General features: G+C 40.2%; 1 protein-coding gene across 3 annotated transcripts in view; it reads left to right on the plus strand.

Moving 5' to 3' along the window:
* The window catches only part of TP53BP2 (tumor protein p53 binding protein 2), a 70,864-nt gene that overhangs the window by 21,848 nt on the left and 29,192 nt on the right, over positions 1 to 19,824 (plus strand). For all 3 annotated transcript variants that reach the window (XM_015424577.1, XM_015424578.1, XM_015424579.1), the window contains exon 2: positions 2,684 to 2,831. In XM_015424577.1, the coding sequence (XP_015280063.1) occupies positions 2,684 to 2,831 (148 nt within the window). The remainder of the gene's footprint in view (positions 1 to 2,683; positions 2,832 to 19,824) is intronic.

Here is a 19,824-nt window from a genome sequence, read left to right on the forward strand (position 1 = left end):
GTTTCAAAGCCGAAGAGCCAGCGCTGTCCGAAGACATTTCCGTGGTCATGTGGCCGGCATGACTAAACACCAAGGTGCACGGAACGCTGTTACCTTCCCACTGAAGTGGTACCTATTTATCTACTTGCAATTTCTTGCTTTCGAACTACTAGGTTGGCAGGAGCTGGAACTAGAGACGGGAGCTCACTCCGTCATGCAGTACACTCGGGTCTCGAACTGCTGAACTACCGACCTTCCACAGTCTGCAGTTCAGCTTCTTAACCACTTGAGCCACCGCAGCACACTTCTTCAGACAAATGGAACAAAATCTCCTCAAGGGTTATGTACAGGAAAAAAGAGGATGAGGGGCATTAGGAGGGGCTACTCTGAGCCAAGATGTATAAGCAGAGCTGAAATTGGATCAGGTGGCCGGTAGGCTCAATGGATAGCAGCAAATTAGCACATAAATGCAAGAGTTAACAAAAAGCTGTGAGAATTAGCATCTGTGTATGCATCTTGGCTCTGAGTGGCCCCTCCTAATGGCTGCCCCCCCAGCCTCTTTTTTCCTGTAAGTAACACTTGTGGAGTTTTTAGTCCATTTGTCTGAAGACGTGTGCATACGAAAGCTTACACTTTGACTAAAACTTCGTTGGTCTTAAAGGTGCCACTGTACTCAAACTTTGTTCTACTGCTTCAAACCAACACAGCTACCTACCCGAATTTTTAAAAAGGTGTACAATCCTTGCTGTTTCCCCATCATTTTTTTCTTCCTTCTCTCTCTCTGAAACTGATCTTGTTTCTGTTTTGATACCTTGATCAGCAAAGCTTTTTGGCCATTTCTAACTCCTCTTGCCACAAGGAATACCTTCTTTAGAGATCTGAAGGCCTGGGGGGGAAAGAAATATATATATATATATTTAACTAGGGAGCAAAGCCCATTGTGGATGAAGACAATGGGCCCTAGAAAGGTAGGGTGGGTGGGTGGTAGATAGATAGGTAGATGGATAGATAGAGGGGTTTGGAGAAAGAGAGGAAGGAAGGATGGAAGGAAGGAAGGATGGAAGGAAGGAAGAAGGGTGGGGGGGAGACCTAGACAGACAGTCAGTAAGCCAGAGAGACAGGGAAGGGGGGGAAGAAGTCAAAGCGATGGGGATGAAAGAGGGGAAAAGGAAGAGAGAGTGAGGAAGGGGGGTAGTGGGGAAAAAGGGGCGTTGGGGGTTGGCTTGGCCTCAGCCCCGCCCCTCGCCTGCTGCCCCCGGAAAGCTGGCGAAGGTGGGGGGGAGCAGCGAAAATTAACGGGGGTTGGCTCAGCGCCGCTGTCATCGCCCCTCGCCTGCTGGCCCCGAAAGCTGAATGAAGGTGGGGGGGAGCGGCAAAAACGGGCTGTTGGGCATTGGCTCACCGTTGTCGGCTGTGGCCTGCCGCCCCCGAAAGCTGGTGAAGGTGGGGGGAGAGGCAAAAACAGGGTGGTGGGGGTTGGCTCAGCGCAGCTGCCGCTGCCCATCGCCTGCTGTCCTCGGAAGCCTGGAGGGCTCCGAGGGGTCTTTGAAGGCGGGGGTGAGTGGGCAGGCGGGGGGAGGGAGAAAACAGGCGTGCGATAAAGGGGGGGGAGAATCCGGCTGAGGCGAGCGGTGATGAGCTGCCGGCGCCAGCCTTCCACTGATTCCCTCCAGCCCTGGCTAGTTGAGGGGGGACTGTTCTGAGGTGGGAGTTAGGCTACACTGCCAATGGAAGCTGGGGAAGCTTCTGACGGACAGCTCAAGCCTCCAAACACTGTTGGCGCACATTTTCTCTCCGCTGCGTGAGGCTGCGTCTTACTCAATTATATATAAGGGAGAGATTCCCTCAAAATATGTAGTAACGTGGAGATCATTAGCAAATAATGATTCCTGAGCATGCTGTAGACATGTATTTAAAGGGTATGTTTATTGTTTAAATATGGCTTTGTCCACAATGTTGTAGTGTGAAGTGATATGTCATTGAAGTATTCAATATTATGAAGTTTTAATTCTCTATTCAAATAAGCTTCTAAGCCTGTTGATACTATATTATACCTTTTGTTGTTGTTTTTTACTTAAACAATTGTGTTTTCTATTTTCATTCCCCCCCACTTACCTACCTATCAGATGACAACAACTAGCATACATGTGCTAAGGTAGCATAGCTTGTAGCAGTCTTTTGGGTGCAGCAATATCTCTGACCTTTGGGTGTATTTGCCATTTTTCTTGTAGAAAACTGAGACATTTAATGAGTCAAACAGTACAATATTGTATGCTAATTTTATGTTAAAATAATAAGTTTAGGCTTGATAAGAAAATAAGTATTTGAAGATGTGGTTCTTCCTAAAACACCTATTTTTCAGGGGAAAAGGAAGGTAAAAAACAAAATCCCAACCCTTTTGGAGCAATCACAGAGACTGGGTTATAGTTTTGATAGTATCCAATCTGAATATATACATACTCTGTCACACACACAAGTTATGTAGAGAGACAGAGTATCAAACAAAAAAATGTCAAAGTTCTGTGTCAAAAGAAGAGAAATTTTACCATAATTGATTATTTCTGTTTGGGTTAAATTGGTATTTATGAACACAGTGATCTGCATGTAATTGGGGATTTTAATTTGCGGGTTGTCTGGTAACAGAAGCATCACTTGCCCTACAACTTAGTTTGTTAATAGAATACTCTGATCTAATCTTTTCCAGATGTTTCTTACAGTGTACCTCAGTAATAATGAACAACACTTTACTGAGGTGCCGGTTACCCCGGAAACCACTTGCAGAGATGTCGTGGATCTGTGTAAAGAGCCTGGTGAGACCGAATGTCACCTAGCTGAAGTATGGTGTGGCTCTGGTAGGTTTAAAAAGCCTTGTGCGTTCCAATACATCTTGAATAAGTTTTGTATAGTTACTTCAACATTAAGAGTAATTCTAAAAATGTTGTTTAAAGGATCAGATGAGCCCATAAAATACGTGTATGGCTTTTTTTTGTTCTAATGTTAAGTGCTTGTATGTTAACTGTAAAATAAAGACTATTATGGTAAGTGAATATTAAGAAGAGCCTTGCTGGATCAGACCAAGGCCCATCTAGCCCAGCATTCTGTTCACACAGTGGCAGTGCTGATCAGCTGCTTCTAGGAGGCCTGTAAGCAGGATGACTGCAACAGCATCCTCTCGCCCATGCTCCCCAGCAGCTGATATAAAGAGGCATACTACCTCTGGTACTGGAGTACATAGCCATTGTGACTAGTAGCCATTGATAGCCTCAACCTCCGTAAATTGGCCTACTCCCCATTTAAAGTCTTCCATATTAGCAGCCATCTGCTGTCCAAGAACACCCTAGCTTGGTGGACTTACTCATGTCACTCTTTGTGTGGTGTGTATGTGCCCGTGCCTGGAAGTCATGGTGACCTCTGGCAACTCCTGCTGTGGCATGGAGGACGTTCAGGGAAGTGGCTTGATAGCCTGCCTCTGCTTCCTGGCCCTGGCATTCTTTGGAGGTCTCCCATCCAAATACTTGCCAGGGTTGGCCCTGCTTAGCTTCCAGGATCTGACAAGAGTGGGCTTGTCTGGGCTATCCAAGTCAGGGAACTCATGTCACTCTCGAGTTGTGTAAAAAAAAGTTGTTCTTGCTGCTTGGCATTGTTGCAAATGACACTTTGCGTATTATAAGGGCTGCATTTATAAAAACAATGATGGCGGGGCAATGGAGGTGCATGTTGGTTTTCAGAAGTCCTTAGGGATCACTCCCTTGTCCTTTGGAAAGGTTGGGTTTATTGTCTCATTATCTGTTAGAATACACTTCAGGTCACTTTGATAAAGGTGGAGCCTCTAACGAGTTCTGCCAGAGCTCTGGGAATTCTAAGACTGTAATACAATTCGTATTATCTTCTAGCTAAATTGGTAGAAGCAAATAGAGCTTTATCTGTTGATGTGTAGTTTTGTTTTCCTGGCAGATACTGCTTCTGATCCTCTTAGCTCAGTGCCATAAATGATAACGGTAGGCATTTATTTCACATACTTTTAAAACATTTTTGTCCCCCCATCCCGATCTCCAGGAAACCAAAGAAGTGAAACAGTAAGATGCTGTTTGAAAGGAGCCAGATCAAGTTCAGGAAATCAGTGACAAATTCTGTAGGCTATCAGATTTATTCATAAGGGGTGGACAGCAGTGGTTTTGGAACTGATATAGTATACAATCCTATTTCTGCCCCAGCAAAGCACAGTAGGGGCATTGCTGGTTTAAGCCACTGTTAATCCCTCTCAGCTCATAGTTCTAGAATGTTAAAGTAATCCTGTGATCCTAATGATATGTATAGCTGTAATGCTTATAGTAGCATGTTGCATATGCTATCTGGTATTATCTGTGTCAGTTGTAACTCCATCTTAACATTTTAAATTAACATTCAGCTCTATTCGCTTTTACTCCCTGATAACCTTAGACAATGCTTCTCTGGCCCTGTCCACACTAGGGGTTTTGGGCCGGGAGCGGGACGGATCGGAGGCGGAGCAAACGGGCGCGATCCCACGGCAACATCTGGGAATCGTTGCCTGCCCGTCCCCGATCCGTCCCTCCTGCCTGAAAACCCGCACTAAAAAGAACCACCTACCTAGGTGGTTCTTCGGTGTAGAGCGCTTCAATCCGGGCTGTGAGATCGCCGGCGCATCCTTGCGCCGGCGCATCCTCCCCCCTCCCATCTGACTCTTCCTCCCCGGCATCTGGGGAACGACGCTCAGGGGATCCGTGGGATCCTGCCGCGGCGTCTCAACTTTGGTGCGGCTTTTAAAAGCCGCACTTTCCCCTGTGTTTTCCCTGCCGTGTGGCCTCTCTCAGGTTGAGCCATGATGGCCATTTTAGTATGGTGGTATGGGCTCATTGTATTGGCAAGCTGATCTCGATTGGCAGAGCACAGGCTGACATTAGTGCAGCAGCCATTCCCCCCTACCAAAATACTTGTTTTCTGGTACAAGAATTCATTGGAGTAGGCTAAAGATACTGTGATGCTTTAACTTAAGTAAGGATTCGACAGTCCCTTATTCCTTTGTTAAGACCATCTTTATCCTGCTGCCACTTGTGGTCCTGTAGACACATGTCTGTGAATGATACTCCTTCAAACAGTCTTTATTAACAGAAACTGGCCTCAGAATCCTAGTGTGAAAGGGGGCATCTTAGAATATTCCTAACCAGCCTGGCTGAATTAGGGCTACCTCGTTCTCCCTTTCACTGTGTCGTTTGTCCTTCATCCACTACTGACTCCTTGCACCATCCTTATGGTGCAGTTTGGTGTAGTGGAGGGCCAGTTTGGTGTAGTGGTTAGGAGCGGGGACTCTAATTTGGGAGAACGGGGTTTGATTCCCCACTCCTCCACATGCAGCTGCTGATGTGACCTTGGGTCAGTCATAAGTTCTTTCAAAGCTGTTCTCTCAAGGGCAGTTCTTGAGAGTGCTCTCTCAGCCCCACCTACATCACAGGGTGTTGTGGGGAGGGGGAGGGAAAGGGATTGTAAACCACCCTGAGACGCCTTCAGATAGTGAAGGGCAGTGTACAAAGCCAATCTCTTCTTCTGTTAGGTTTAGTGTTCCTTGGGGATGGGGGTGGTGGGTGGTGGAGTATGTTTCAGTGCCAAAAGGAATGTTTCGCGAAATAATCCGTCATGTAGTTTGTAGTAATGCTAGCCTTCTTTCTTGAATTCAACCCCTGTCACTGAAACAGCCCACCATAAAATGTATTCACTTAACTTTAGTTCCTACTTCACTACTGACTTAAAACTGCCATAAATTGCCTGCTAAGTTTTCTATAGAGTCCTTCTTTCAAAATAACAGGTAATTCCTTCCCATTGTGATTTAGCAGATGAGCTGTTTTAGCTGTCTAGACAAATAACCACCGAGATTGCATTTTCTATAACAGTGACCTAGTTTGTAATGTAAAACTAATCTCCTTTGACAGTGACCCCAGAAATTGTCATCCTTCGATTGCTTCAACATAGATGCAGAATCTTGTTGTTATTAAAGGAAAGCTTTTTACTTTTTTTTCTTGGAATTACTTGGGCATCATAAACATTTATGCTCATCTTGCAGAAAGGGAGATTGTATTGGCATAGAATGTAATGCACCATGGAGGCGGGGGGGGGGGTGTCCTGTGGCATGACAATAAGCATTTGTGTACTCGAGTCTTCAGGCTTGAATTAAAACAAACATCATCTACCTAAACTAGTTGCCTATAATGTGTGTCAGACTTTTACACGATAGCTGTGGGCCATGATAATTCATGACTTTTTTTCTTGGGTTTTATAGATTATCAGATGTTGCTGCTTGTTTCTCGTCTTGCCTTCCAGTAGCATGGGAAACCTGGCATTACTGTGACATCTGTCTGCTGCCATAATATAAACCATAGGATATAAGAGAAGTTTCCATCCTTGTGTTTGTTTTAACACTGACTGAATGTTGTTGCTACCAATGGTTTTACATTAAGTGGGTTGTGAGTCAGATATATAGAAAATAAAAAACCTTGGGTAATGTGTGAAGATTAATGGCCACTATGCCTACCTAACTAGTTCGCATATATCTTATTTCTGTGTGAAGGACTGAACACTGAGGGTAGTCTGTGATGGTGTTTGGTAATTCTGTTATTAAATCCAGCTTGACCAATGTTGGTATTTGGCAGGCCAGTTAAAGAAAATATAATAATTGTGTCCTAGTGAAGTAGTTCACAACTCACAGTAAGCTTAGGAGCTTGAAGAATTTTCTTCTCCTGTTCCCTGTAAATTAGTCAGATTAGCAGAGCCAGCCATGGCACTGTTGACATTATAAAACACTGGCTTATTTTAAAACATTTCTAGCCCTCCTTTATCCCAAAGAACTCATTATCCATATAGCTGTTACAATTGTTCAGACATGCCTTCTAACCTAGGTACCAATATCTTGGTGGATAATTGCCAGAACCATTTCTGAACTTGAAATTGGAAATGTGCAGCTGATAGTTACCATGAAGTGGGAGAAAGGGTGAATTTTACAAGGAAAAATAGAGTTTTTGTTGTTCAGTCGCACAGTCGAGTCTGACTCTTCGCGACCCCATGGACCAGATCACGCCAGGCCTTCCTGTCTTCCGCCGTCCTCTGAATATATAGAATATATATAAAATAGAGTGCAGATGCCTAATTTCCTTTGTGGTAGTTAACAGCATAGTGGGAGTAAATGTGAATGTGACACTACAGAGTTAGATCAAGATGGGTAGCCATGTAAGTCTATGTGTAGCAGTAGAAAAGACCAAGAGTCCAGTAGCATCTTAAAGACTAACAAAATTTGTGTCAAGGTATGAGCTCATCACTAATTGCATTCAAACTGGAGGCAAGGTCCTGGCAGAGCTTCGAGACTTTATCTGAAAAAAAGCTCACAAATAAGTCACAGCTAAGAGCAAAATCAGTAATATTTTAGGACTCTCCCCTCAGGGAGGTCAGTTGCCTCACCTCCCTAAATAACTGTGCTGGGCATGAGCTAGCAGATGCGATGGAGGCAGAAAAGAAAGCCTTCTTAGCTGTCTATAGCCACTTCATAAGTCCTCAGTTGGGCTCTATAAAGTGTTACAAGTTCATTGCCAAGATCTCTGTAGCCGTCTGAGCATCCTCTTTAATTCTCTCAGCTCCTCAGTGTACCAGGGAGCATAAGAGGCACAGGGGCGCAGAGGGCATTGGGGAGCAATTCAGTTGATGGCCTCCTGAAGATTCCCATTCCAGGTCTCGGTAAGCACATTGAGGGAACTGTCGACAGGTCCTGAGAGATCCCGCAGAGCATTCTAGAATTCTAATAGATCCATAACTCTCCACGGGCGAGCATAAATCTGCTTGCTGCTCTTGCAGAGGGGAGTCACAAATCTTAGACCGACCTTCAGAAGGAAATGATCTGACCACGCACCAGCTCAGTTTTAACCGTAGTATCCAGGTCAGCACCTGCAGAGAAAATCAAATCCAGCATGTGGCCTGCTTCATGTGTGAGGGCTGAAACAACCTGGAAGAGTCCCAATGTTGTCATGGAAGACAAAGCTCGAGGCGGCACCTGACAAAACAGTGTCTGCATGGATATTGAAATCACCCAGGACCACCGGTTGAGGGAACCGCAGTGCCCACTCAGAGGCCACTTCTGCCAATCTCAGTAGGGTATTTGCCCGTGGACTGGGCAAATGGTAAACCATCAAGATAGCCAACCCCTCCCCAGCACCTCACATCAGGCTCACACATTCAGTGACAGGGATTTCTGGCGCAGGGATCCTCTGAAAGATGAAACCATCACAGATGAGAATTGTGGCTCCACCCCCCTGTCTTCCTGTTTGTGATTGATGAAGGACCAAGTAACCTGGGGGGGGGGTCAGCTGTTTAAGAGGAACCACCTCATCAGGCCCCAAACCAGGTCTCAGGCAGGCGGGCCAGATCAAAGCCACCTGTCGTATAACATCACACAGGGCGTTGTTCTTGCATTTAACCAATCTGGCATTACACAGCATCAATGACAAAGAGGAAGGGAATCCAAGGGCCTGTTCACCTTCATTCCTATAGATGGACATTGGAAGAACTCCAAGCATTCCTGTATCTCTGAGCTCTTCTCTAAAAAAACTCTCTTCCCACTGCCATACCTCCCAGCCCCCAGAATGGCCAAGCCTGTCGAGCCATATCATAGATAGTAGTCTAAACAAGTAGAAGACCCAACAAGAGACCAACTTCCCACCTAATATAAACTTAAGGACTCAATAATATAACAAGCTATATAAATATAATTCCCAATAACCTCACTGATTTAACAGAAGCATAAAATTAAATTATATATATCTCATCAAGCCTTAGCATTACCGCTTTAATAGCATAAAACTTCCAATAACTTAGAATGTACAATTGCACTGGTTGGTGTACTTATGAAATTTGAGATCATGAATCTCTTAGTCTTCTAGAAGAAAACTTTGAATAAGAACATAACCCTGCTGGATCGGACAAGTGGTCCATGTAGTCTCATGGACTCACATAATGGTTAGCCAGTAATTCTGGAAAGCTAGGAACAGGGCATAGAGGCCAAGGCCTAGTGATGCCTCCTGGCCCTGGTACTCAGAGATTTGTTGCTTTTGAATGTGGCAAGTCGTCATGGCAAATGGGCACTCCTCCATGAATCTTTCTAGCTCCGTTTTCTAGCTACCTATGCTCATGGCCACCACTGCGTGATCTGGCATGAATTTCATATTTTAACCACTAATTGGGTAAAGAAATATTTCCTTTTGTCCATCCTGAATCTGTTGTCCATCTACCTTGTTGATTGCCCCCAAATACTCTCAGTATTATGAGAGGGGCTAAATGTCTGCATTCTGTACTACCTTATCAATTGTATTTTATTTTTTGCCACCTGAAATCTGGGGGGAAATAAAAGTTGAAACTAGGAAACAATTTTTATAGCAAAGGAAAAGTATATCCCATGGACAGAAACAGTCTCTTTTTTTAAAGAAAAAACACACAACAATTTTATTAATTTCATAGGAAGTTACTACAGAATGAACAAAAAAAAGAACAAAGAATAGAACAGAGAAATCTGACAGAATGGCATCTACTCTAGTTTACAATGTAGAATCATCTTCTTTTACGCCATATCTGTAAAGTTTTTGTTGTAATTCATACTTTAAGTTCCATAAGGTAGTTTTGCATCCAATTATAAAATCTCGCCCATTTTCTTTCAAAGTTTCCTTCTTGTTTTTCATGTAGTTATAAAGTTAGTTTGTCCATTTTTGCTGCATCTAAAAGTCTAAAAATTAACTCTTCTTTTGTAGGTGTGTCTTCTTTTCCCCCAATATTTTGCATACAAAATTCTAGCTGTAGTTACAACTTGTATAATCATATATACATCTTGTATGTTAAAATTTTGTGGTACAATGTTTAATAGAAACAATTCTGGTATAAATGGTATGTTTGTGTTAGGAATTTTTTGTATTCTCTCATGTGTCCATATCCAATATTTTTCACCACATATGGTAAAAAGAATCAATCTTTAGTTTACATTTCCAAAATACGTTTGACATATTTGGATATCATTTTGCTAAATTTTCAGGTGTCATGTGCCATCTATAAAACATTTTATATATATTTTCTTTATATGACACAGCTTTAGTGAGCTTTATATTAACTTTCCATACCTTTTCCCATTGTTCTAATTGTATGTTACGACCTATATTTTGTGCCCATTTAACCATTGCTTCTTTTACCACCTCGTCTTACATTTTCATTTCTAATAATAACATATAAAATAGTTTTATATATTTCCCTTCAGCACACCAGACCATTTTATCTAATTCTACTGGTACATCATAAAATCCCATGGTTTTGTCTTTCACATATCTAGAATCTAATTGGGCTCTTTCCCACCAATTCAAGTTGATACCTTTTTCCTTTAACGTTTCTTGCTGAATTAATTTGTTTTGGTTATCTAACAGGTCTTGATATCTCCACATCTGTTCTTTTGTAAATGTCATTGGATTTATGAATGCTTCTAATGGAGAAACCCACTTTGGTATCTTATTGTAATACGGTTTCTGGGCTTGCTCCCATTCCTTTATTAATGCTGCCCTCAATATATTTTGGTACCAAACGAAGGCATGCCAACCCAGTTTTAAATCATGTCCTTCTAGCTTTAACAGCCTCTTATCTTCCAATGTAATCCATTCCTTCACTCATGTGAGAACTGCCGCTTTATAATATAATTGCCAATCAGATAGTGCGAATCCTCCTCTTTCCTTGGAGTGTTGTAATAGTTTTAACTTAATTCTTGACTTTTTATCTTCCCAAATAAATTGTCTTATCTAGCTCTTTGGAATATTGTTTACTCTTTATAATTGGAATTGTCTGAAATAGAAAAATCAGTCTGGGTAAAATATTCATCTTAACTGTTGCTATCCTTCCCATAAATGATGGTTGCAAATACTTCCAGTTTTCTAGATCCTTTTTGATTTCCGCCAAAAGTTTCATATGTCTTTAAACAATGAACTACATCTGTTGTTATTATTCCTAAATACTTGATATTTTTCTGTACCTCCAATCCTGAGGACTCTCGTATGGCTTGTTTTTGTTCTTTTGTACAGTTTTTTAACATTATTTTTTAAAAAACATTTATCTTCAGACCAGCATGCTGTCCATATTTTTTTTATTACATGTAAAAGTTGAACAATTGAAGTTTGGGGTTCTTCTAATATGAATACCAAGTCATCAGCGAATGCTTGTAGTTTATACTCTTCTCCTTTGAGTCTGAATCCCTTGATTTCACCGTCTTCTCTGATCATATTCTTTAATGATAACCACTACACAGCCAGTTTGGTGTGGTGGTTAAGTGCGTGGACTCTAATCTGGGAGAACCGGATTTGATTCCCCACTCCTCCACTTGCACCTGGCTGGATGACCTTGGGCAAGCCATAGTTGTGGCACAGCTGTTCTTGAAAAAGAGCAGTTTCTGTCAAGAGTTCTCTCAGTCCCACCTACCTCACAGGGTATCTGTTGTGGGGAGGGGAAGGGAAAGGAATTTGTAAGCCGCTCTGAGACACCTTTGGGTAGTGAAGGGTGGGTTATAAATCCAATCTCTTCTCTTCTTTTTCTTCTTAATGTTTCCAGTGCAAAAATAAATAAAAGTGGAGATAATGGACATCCTTGTCTTGTTCCTTTTCCAATTTTAATATTTCGCGTAAGATCACCATTTACTATAATCCTTGCAGATTGTGTTGTGTATATTGCTCTCATCATGGTATAGAAATATTCTCCACAGTTCCAGGCCAACAGTTGTTCCAACATAAAGGACCAATTAAGATTGTCAAAGGCCTTTTCCGCATCCAGAAATAATAATGCCATTTGTTTTTCAGGGTGTGCTTCAAAAATTTCTGATACATGATATTATTATATCCTAATAAAATTGTTTTAAAAAATTTCTGATACATTCAAGATGGTTCTCACATTGTTTCTGCATAAATTTTGTAGTCCACATTGAGTAATGATATTGGTCGATAATTTTTAATTTCGGCTTCGTCTGTGTCTGATTTGTGTATTAATTTAATCAATACTTGGTTCCACAACTCTGGTAGTTTCTTTTGTTCAAATATATTTTGAATGGTATCCTTCAATGGTAGTGCAATTTGGTCCTCAAATATCTGGTAAAATTCTGCATTATCCCATCTGGGCCTAGAGTTTTCTTCATCTTTTGATTTTAGATAGCCTCAATTATTTCTGAAAAGGAAATTGGGTTGTTTAGGGTTTTTCTTTGCTCCTCTGTAAATTCTTTTTTGTTATACTTTTGTAAAAAGTCTCTAATCTGATATTGGTTAAAATTCCCTTCTTGATACAAATTACTTTAAAACCCTTCAACAATACTCATTATTTTTTTGGGAACATTTTTTTTCACCTTTTTTATTTTTCAATATTTTTATATGTTTTTTATCTGCTTGTTTTCGTAATTTATATGCCAACCATCTAGTTAGGCTTATTAGCATTTTCAAAATAATTTTGTTTTGCAAACATTTTCTTTGCAATTTCTTGCGTTAACATGCAGTTGAGTTGGTGTTGCAAATTTTTAATCTTTAATCTTATATGTAGGCTCAGATTTGTTTAATTTGTTTTTCAATCTGGGTATATTTCTGTTTCCTTTTTTTCTTCACCCATACATTTTGTCTGATAAACCATCCTCTCACATATGCCTTAAAGGCATCCCAAATTATATCTTGGGTCTCTGATTGGGTATTTGCTTTGAAAAATTCTTGAAATTCTTGTTTAGATCTGGCAATAAAATCTATATATTTTAGTAACCATAAATTCATTGTCCATCTACTTTTCCTCGGTGTATCCTGAAGTGTCAAAAGTAAGGGATTGTGATCTGCATATGTCAGAGGGAGAATTTCTACTTCTGTAATATCATTTACCATATTAGTTAATATCCATGCCATATCTAATCTTGACCATGATTTATGTCTTGCTGTGAAGAAGGTGTATTCTTTCTTGATATTTTTAATTCTCCAGGAATCCACTAATCTACGTTCTTCCACCAATTGTAGAAAAGAATTTGGTAGTTCATTACCTTTTTCCTGTTTTCCCATTTGTCTCCAAACTTTCATCAAATACTGCATTATAGTCTCTGATAATACAAATTTCCTCATATGTTTGATTTGCAATGATCTTCTGTAAGGCCTTAAAAATTTTTTCCTGTTGTTGGTTCAGTGCGTATATGTTAACAATCAGTGTTGCTTTGGCTTGTCTTTGTATTTTCACTATCACCACCCTTCCATCTTCTGATTCATACACTGTTTCTGGGTGTAAATGTTCTTTTACGTAGGTGACAACGCCTCTCTTTTTCTTTTGTCTATCCACAGATACAAAGAATTTCCATTTTTTTTGCTTCCAAGTATTTTTTGTCTGAATATTTAATGTGATTGTAAGCAAACGGTGGCTCAAGTGGTTAAAACGCTGAACTGCAGGCTCTGGAAGGTCAGTAGTTCAGCAGTTCGAGACCCGGGTGCCACATGATGGAGTGAGCTCCCATCTCTAGTTCCAGCTCCTGCCAACCTAGCAGTTCGAAAGCAAGAAATTGCAGGTAGATAGATAGGTACCACTTTGGTGGGGAAGGTAACAGCGTTCCGTGCGCCTTGGTGTTTAGTCATGCCGGCCACATGACCACGGAAACGTCTTCGAACAGCGCTGGCTCTTCGGCTTTGAAACGGAGATGAGCACCGCAACCCTAGAGTCGGATTCGACTGGCTTTCAAGCAAGGGAACCTTTACCTTTATTTAAAGCAAACGATATCTAATTGCATCTTCTTGATTTGCTGGAATATTTGTTTCCGCTTTTGTGGAGCATTCAGGCCATTAACATTTATAGAAATTATTTTTATATTTTTCCTATCCATCTTTATCCCGGGTACTCTCTTCTTCCAAGTATGTTGCTAGTATTTTGGTCATTTCTTCTTTGACATCTTCATCTTTTTTTCTGGAATATTCTGGAACCTCAGCATATATGAAGCTCTGTCCAATTCTAATCTAATTATGGAGTCTTCTAAGATATCTTGTTTGGCCTCCATAATTTGAATTTTTGGTCTATCTCTTCAGATTTCTCCTGCAGCTGAATAGTGGTTTGCTTCAATGTGGTAATTTGTTGGGTATTTTCCAAGATCTGCTGTTTGTACTCCTGGGTTTGAGAGGTCGCTTGCAGTGCCAAGGCCTCAAATTTTGCTTGCAGGGGTTCCAACCACCATTGGTAGTGTATTACTTACGGCCTGAGGAATTGTACTTTCTGTTGTTTTATTTACAGCATCTTTGATCATGGCCTGCAAATCTTGGTTTGGTATTTTGGCTAAGTTTAGGGTTCCTGATTTTGTTATGTTTGGGGAGGGTTTAGTTGGACCAGAAGACATTTTTCATTTAAAATCACAATAATTTTCCATTTAAATTCACAATTGTTTCACAAAGCTCTCCTTCTCCCCCCCTTTTTTGCCTTTGTTAATGCCAATACATACAAGGATTGTTTCAATAATTACTTCAAAAGGCTCCCAATGTTCCCAAACAATTTAACCGCAGTACTAGTTTTCAAACACATTCACAGTTTTCCCCATCTTATTATTGTAAATACTTAAGCAGTCTAAACAATATCACTCTATATTTCAGGGGAAGCAATCCCAGTCATGTGGTTTCCACAATAAGCACAAGATTCTATAGTCACTGGCCAGCTACAAGTTTTTTTTCTATTCCTTTTCAACGTCCTCTAGCCTTACCAGCACCTTTATTGTGTAGAATGTTAGGTATTTCCACTTCAAACATAGGTGATCTGTAATTCCACAATACACAAATTGTAAATCCACCTATGTGTTATTTGTGAGTATTATTTGTATCTCCAAATAAGTGTTGTTTGTAATTCCAGGTATAGCGATTATATATCAAAAAAATATAGGTAGTATATCCACACGGTATAAATTGTAAATCCCCAAGAAGAAAAATTATATTTCCAAAATCTTTATCTTTATCTTGGAGTCTTAGCCTGATTCCAATTTGTAGAAACACAAAATATAGGTTATAGATCCACAAAGGAGAGTAAGCTGTTTCTCTTTTTAAAAAAACCACCACCACCCCTAATCCCTTTTCCATTCAAAAAATCTCACCAAGAAGAGCCTTCATTTTATTATTCCAATAATCAAGTCCATTAAACAGGTAGATAAAAAGAAAAGCAAAAGTAATCCACAAAGCCAGGGCAAATAGCAAAAGTAATCCATATAGTCAAGGCAGACACCCAGTTCAAAAACTCAGTCAGTTTCTATTGTATAGACAAGCCAGCAATCTCCCAGAAAAAAATCCAATTTGCCACTGAAAAATGAAGAGATTCAAACTTTCCATCTATTTCCCGGTTCCAGAAGGTATTTAAACCAGCTCCTTTCCCTTCTTTATGCAGTTTACAGTGCCTGGGCTGCACTTCCAAGGCAAAAAAGTAGGGGGGGAACCTCCACCCATCCCTCTCTGCCCAGGTCTTTAAATTTTAAATTAATCTTCTTTAGGCAGCTAAACTCCTTCAGTCTTTTTTTTTTTTAAATAAGTGTTTTTTTATTATTTAGAACCATATAGCATATGGTCAGTCTTAGATAGCATAGTCAAAGTGGGCAGTTCAGTTACTCACGGCAGATAAGTTAACTCACGACAGATAAGTTAAAGTTGATAGTTGAGATTTTCTAGTTGGCGTATAGCTCCGAAGATTAGTCAGTCGCACCTCCGCGCTCAATGGCTGTCCATGAGCGCTCCCTGCCTGGTCCCCGCTATGGAGCGATGAGGGGTCTACTCCGGTACTGCCATACCCGGGAGCCCCGAAATCAAGCTCCCCGCAAGAGCCTCCCTCTGGGACGGCTCTTTGGGAGACCGGATCGCTCCGGTTCTCCCGCTGGGGCCAGGAGGTTTGGGGGTTCCTCAGGAGTCGCCCGGGAGCCCTCTGACGATGGTGTGCCACAAACTGGAAGTCTCGACAGAAACAGTCTCATACATCACAATTACACGTATTTGTATACTGTAATTGCACAAAAGGTAACTCAAAAAGTAAGCATGCAAGAACTTATTTATTTTTAGAATGTTCGTGTTGCATAATGAAGAATTGTGTGTAACGCTAAAACCTTCACTTTTAAACTACTGCCTATCAAGCTAGATTAAGGTCACCAGGAGAAGGTAAACAATAATCCATAAACAAAGAAGGTGATGGCTGCTCCTTGCAGGAAGATGGAAGTGTTCTGGTACAGAAATTTAAGTGTTGTATAAATCCCCAGTATACTTGGGAATTCTCTGATGCTATAGGGTCTTACATAAAAGTCTAATGCCGTGCATTCTGAGTAAAATCTTGTTTTTAAAAACATGCCACTTATTCCAAAAGGCAATATTTCATAGGAGTTTCTTGAGAGCTCCCCAGAATTTCCAGTGTTTCCCTTAGGAAGAAACCTTCACACTGTCCCTCAGTTTTTCAGGGCAACAGGGAAAATGCAAGAGTTGAGAAATTGTTGATTAGATTTATCAAGACTGCAGATATATTAAGGACCTTCCACCATCCATCAAGCTCTAACATGGGTAGGAAAAAATGCTCCCTGCCATTAAGGCAGCACAAACTACTGCATGGAAGGTAGAAAGCAGGACCTTGATATACCTGCAGGCTGTAGCCGCGGCTGTAGATTAGCTATAGCTATAACTCAGCAGGGTTTATTTAGCGTGTTGTGCTGTCATGGCATGTGGTTTGGATAGAGACACTATTTTTTCTGTTGTGCTTCCTTTTTTGTACTGCAGTCACTGGTTGACTAATATGATTGAACTGTATTGCATAATGATGCAGGGTTTCTGAACTAGAGTTGTTAATGCCTTAGTTTAGACGACAATGAGGAGAGCATTTTCTAAAAGTTACTGGTAGTATAACTACCAGTCATTTTCATGAAGAACGCTCTTTTAATCAGTGGCTAAACTAAGGCATAACAACTTTCGTTCAGAAGCTCTACATCATTACAGGCACTAGAGATCATATTGCAAATCTACAGTGGTTACTGGAGTTTCCTTGCAAATTTCAGAAGAATATTAGTTTGTATTTTATAGATTACAGCAAAGCTTTAGACTCTGGATCATGAAAAGCTATGGATGGTTTTAAAGGAAATGGGTGTGCCACAACATATGATTGTTTTGATGTGCAACCTGTTCTCTGGGCAAGTGGCTACTATTAGGACAGAATATGGGAAAACAGACATTGGCAAAGGTGTCAGACAAGGATGTATTTTATCTCCATCTGTTTATATGCAGAACATATTATAAGGAAAACTGGATTAGATTTAGATGAAGGTGGAATGAAAACTGGTGGAAGGAACATTAACAGTTTTAGATGAGCAGATGACACCACATTACTAGCAGAAAATTGTAAAAAATTGGAACGTCTACTGATGAAGGTTAAAGCAGAAAGTGCTAAAACAAGATTACAGTTGAATATAAAGAAGACAAAAATCATGACAGAGGAATCACACAGTTTAAAGGTTGACAATGAAGAAATTGAAATTGTTAAAGACTTACTATTGTTGTCTCAATCATCAACCAAAAGAGAGACTATAACCAAGAAATCAGGAGGAGATTGAAACTTGGAAGGGCAGCCATAAAGGAACTAGAAACAATCCTTAAGCATAAGGGAGTGTCAGCCAAAATCAACATAGTTCATACTCTGGTATTCCCTATTACTATGTATGGATGTGAACGCTGGGCAATGAAGAAAGCAGACAGGAAGAAAATTGATTCATATGAAATACGATGTGAGAGGAGAGTTTTATGGATACCATAGGCTGCCAACAAAATAAATGTGTTCTAGATCATATCTGCCCAACCGCTATTGTAATCTTTGGAGGCCCTGCTTTGAGTGCCCCCTGCCTTCTGAAATTAGATGGGTGGCAACCCCAGAGAGGGCCTTCTTGGTCATGGCATCAAAGCTCTTGAAATCTCTCCCCAGGGAGATTTGTCTGCCTCCTTCGGTTGCAGTTTTCTACCAGGGGGTGAGGACTTTTGTTTCATTTGGCATTTCCTCAGTGATCCTGCCTTTCTAACCAATGTTTTACTTGCTGTTTTTATATTTTGTATGCATTTTAACTCTGCTTTTTAATGGTTTTAATGATGTGTATGGGGGTGACTTTAATGGTTTTAAAATGTGATTTTGTCTTATATGTTTTAAATTATTGGTTGCCTTGGTGGCCCCTGTAAGGGCAGAAGCGCAGGGTACAGATTTTGTAAATAAATACCTAATAAAATCAAGCCTGAACTCTCCCCTATCCAGAACATTCAGTGGGTGACCTCAAAGTAGCTGTTTTATTACAAAGGAACTCCAGGAACAGAATGGAAATTGCTGAATTAGAAGTTATTAAAGGCCTAGGAGCGGGTCTGTTTTTTAGCTTTTAGTCTCTTATTTCTGGGTTAATCCCTTTTTTTCGGAGTAATTCTCTCCTTTTTTGTGGCTTCAAGAGATATGTTGTTGTTTCATGGGAAGTTGAAAAGGAACTTTCACATCTTCCAGAAAAAGATTTCTTGGTGTTTATGAAAAATGCTAAAGAGCATCACGTTGCTGGATGCAAATACTTGATTGAAAAGGCAATGCTAGGTTGTGGTTTGCTGAAAGCTCTGAAATGTTTAAACCCTTCTCTTGTGAAAACCCGAAAAAGCTGTCAGGATGTAGTTTCAGTTGCGCTAGAGAACTCCCTAAAAAAAAAACGATACAAAAGAAGATGTTCTCATTGATGAATGGAAAATGTTGCAGATGGAGACAGACAGAAGAATTGATAGTTTTTGGGATAAAATTTTAAAGAAAACTAATGTAGCTGGGGGAAAAAATATCAAGACTTGGCAAAAGTGATCAAGACTGCATTGTCTCTGTCACATGGAAATGCAGACATTGAGAGGTATTTTTCTGTGTCAAGATGGACTTTGACTGAGGACAAGGCTTCCACTTGTGAACGAACATTGAATGAAATTTTGTTGATCAAAGATACATTGAAAACCTACGGAAATAAACCTGAACTGGTTCCCATGACATCAAAACTTATTCCTATGGGACAAAGCGCACATAAGAAATACATAACGTACTTAGAGGAACAAAAAAGATTGAAAGAGGAGGAAGAAAAAAAGAAAAAGGAGCTACATTTAGCTAAAGAGATGGAAGAAAAGGTTAAACAAGCAGAAGAGTCTAGGAAAAAGATTGCTGAGACAGAAAGTACGATATCCCTGTCAAAAAAGGACCATGAGGCAACTTCTGAAGTACCTGATCGTCTGTTCAAAGAAGCAATGAACAATTGAAGAGAGCAATTCAGAAAGGAAATTTGCAGGAAATTAGTGTTGCACAGGGTATGTTTGAAGGCTATGTTGCTGTGCATGGAACTGAGCAGCAAAAACTAAAGAAGAGGTAACTCTTCAAAAAAACTGTAGAGAAAAGAAAAAAATAGTTTGATCACCACTTTCTTCGGTAAAAAACCTAAAGTTCTTGATTTATTTTTTATTTGAATTAGCATTCCATTTAATAAAAAAAATTCCTAATCATACTTTTTAGTGTAGCTTTTGTTTTTATTCAATAATAAATGAAGAAATCATACCCCATCCAGGACCAGAAACAAACTTAGCCTTAAACACCAAGTGATATACTGTGCATGAATATATATGCATACATACACACACATAATATATTCTACTGTATGATATACTACATATTTTTTGAAAGTTTTGGAGTTAAAAATAGCTTAAATTGAAAAATTTAAGTGGGAAGAAAACCACTAGGTAGATATTATCATAAATGATAATAATCCATTTGATGCCAAGCTAAAGA

This window comes from Gekko japonicus, unplaced genomic scaffold (genome assembly GCF_001447785.1).
Source record: "Gekko japonicus isolate JY-2015 unplaced genomic scaffold, Gekko_japonicus_V1.1 scaffold404, whole genome shotgun sequence".
NCBI lineage: Eukaryota > Metazoa > Chordata > Lepidosauria > Squamata > Gekkonidae > Gekko > Gekko japonicus.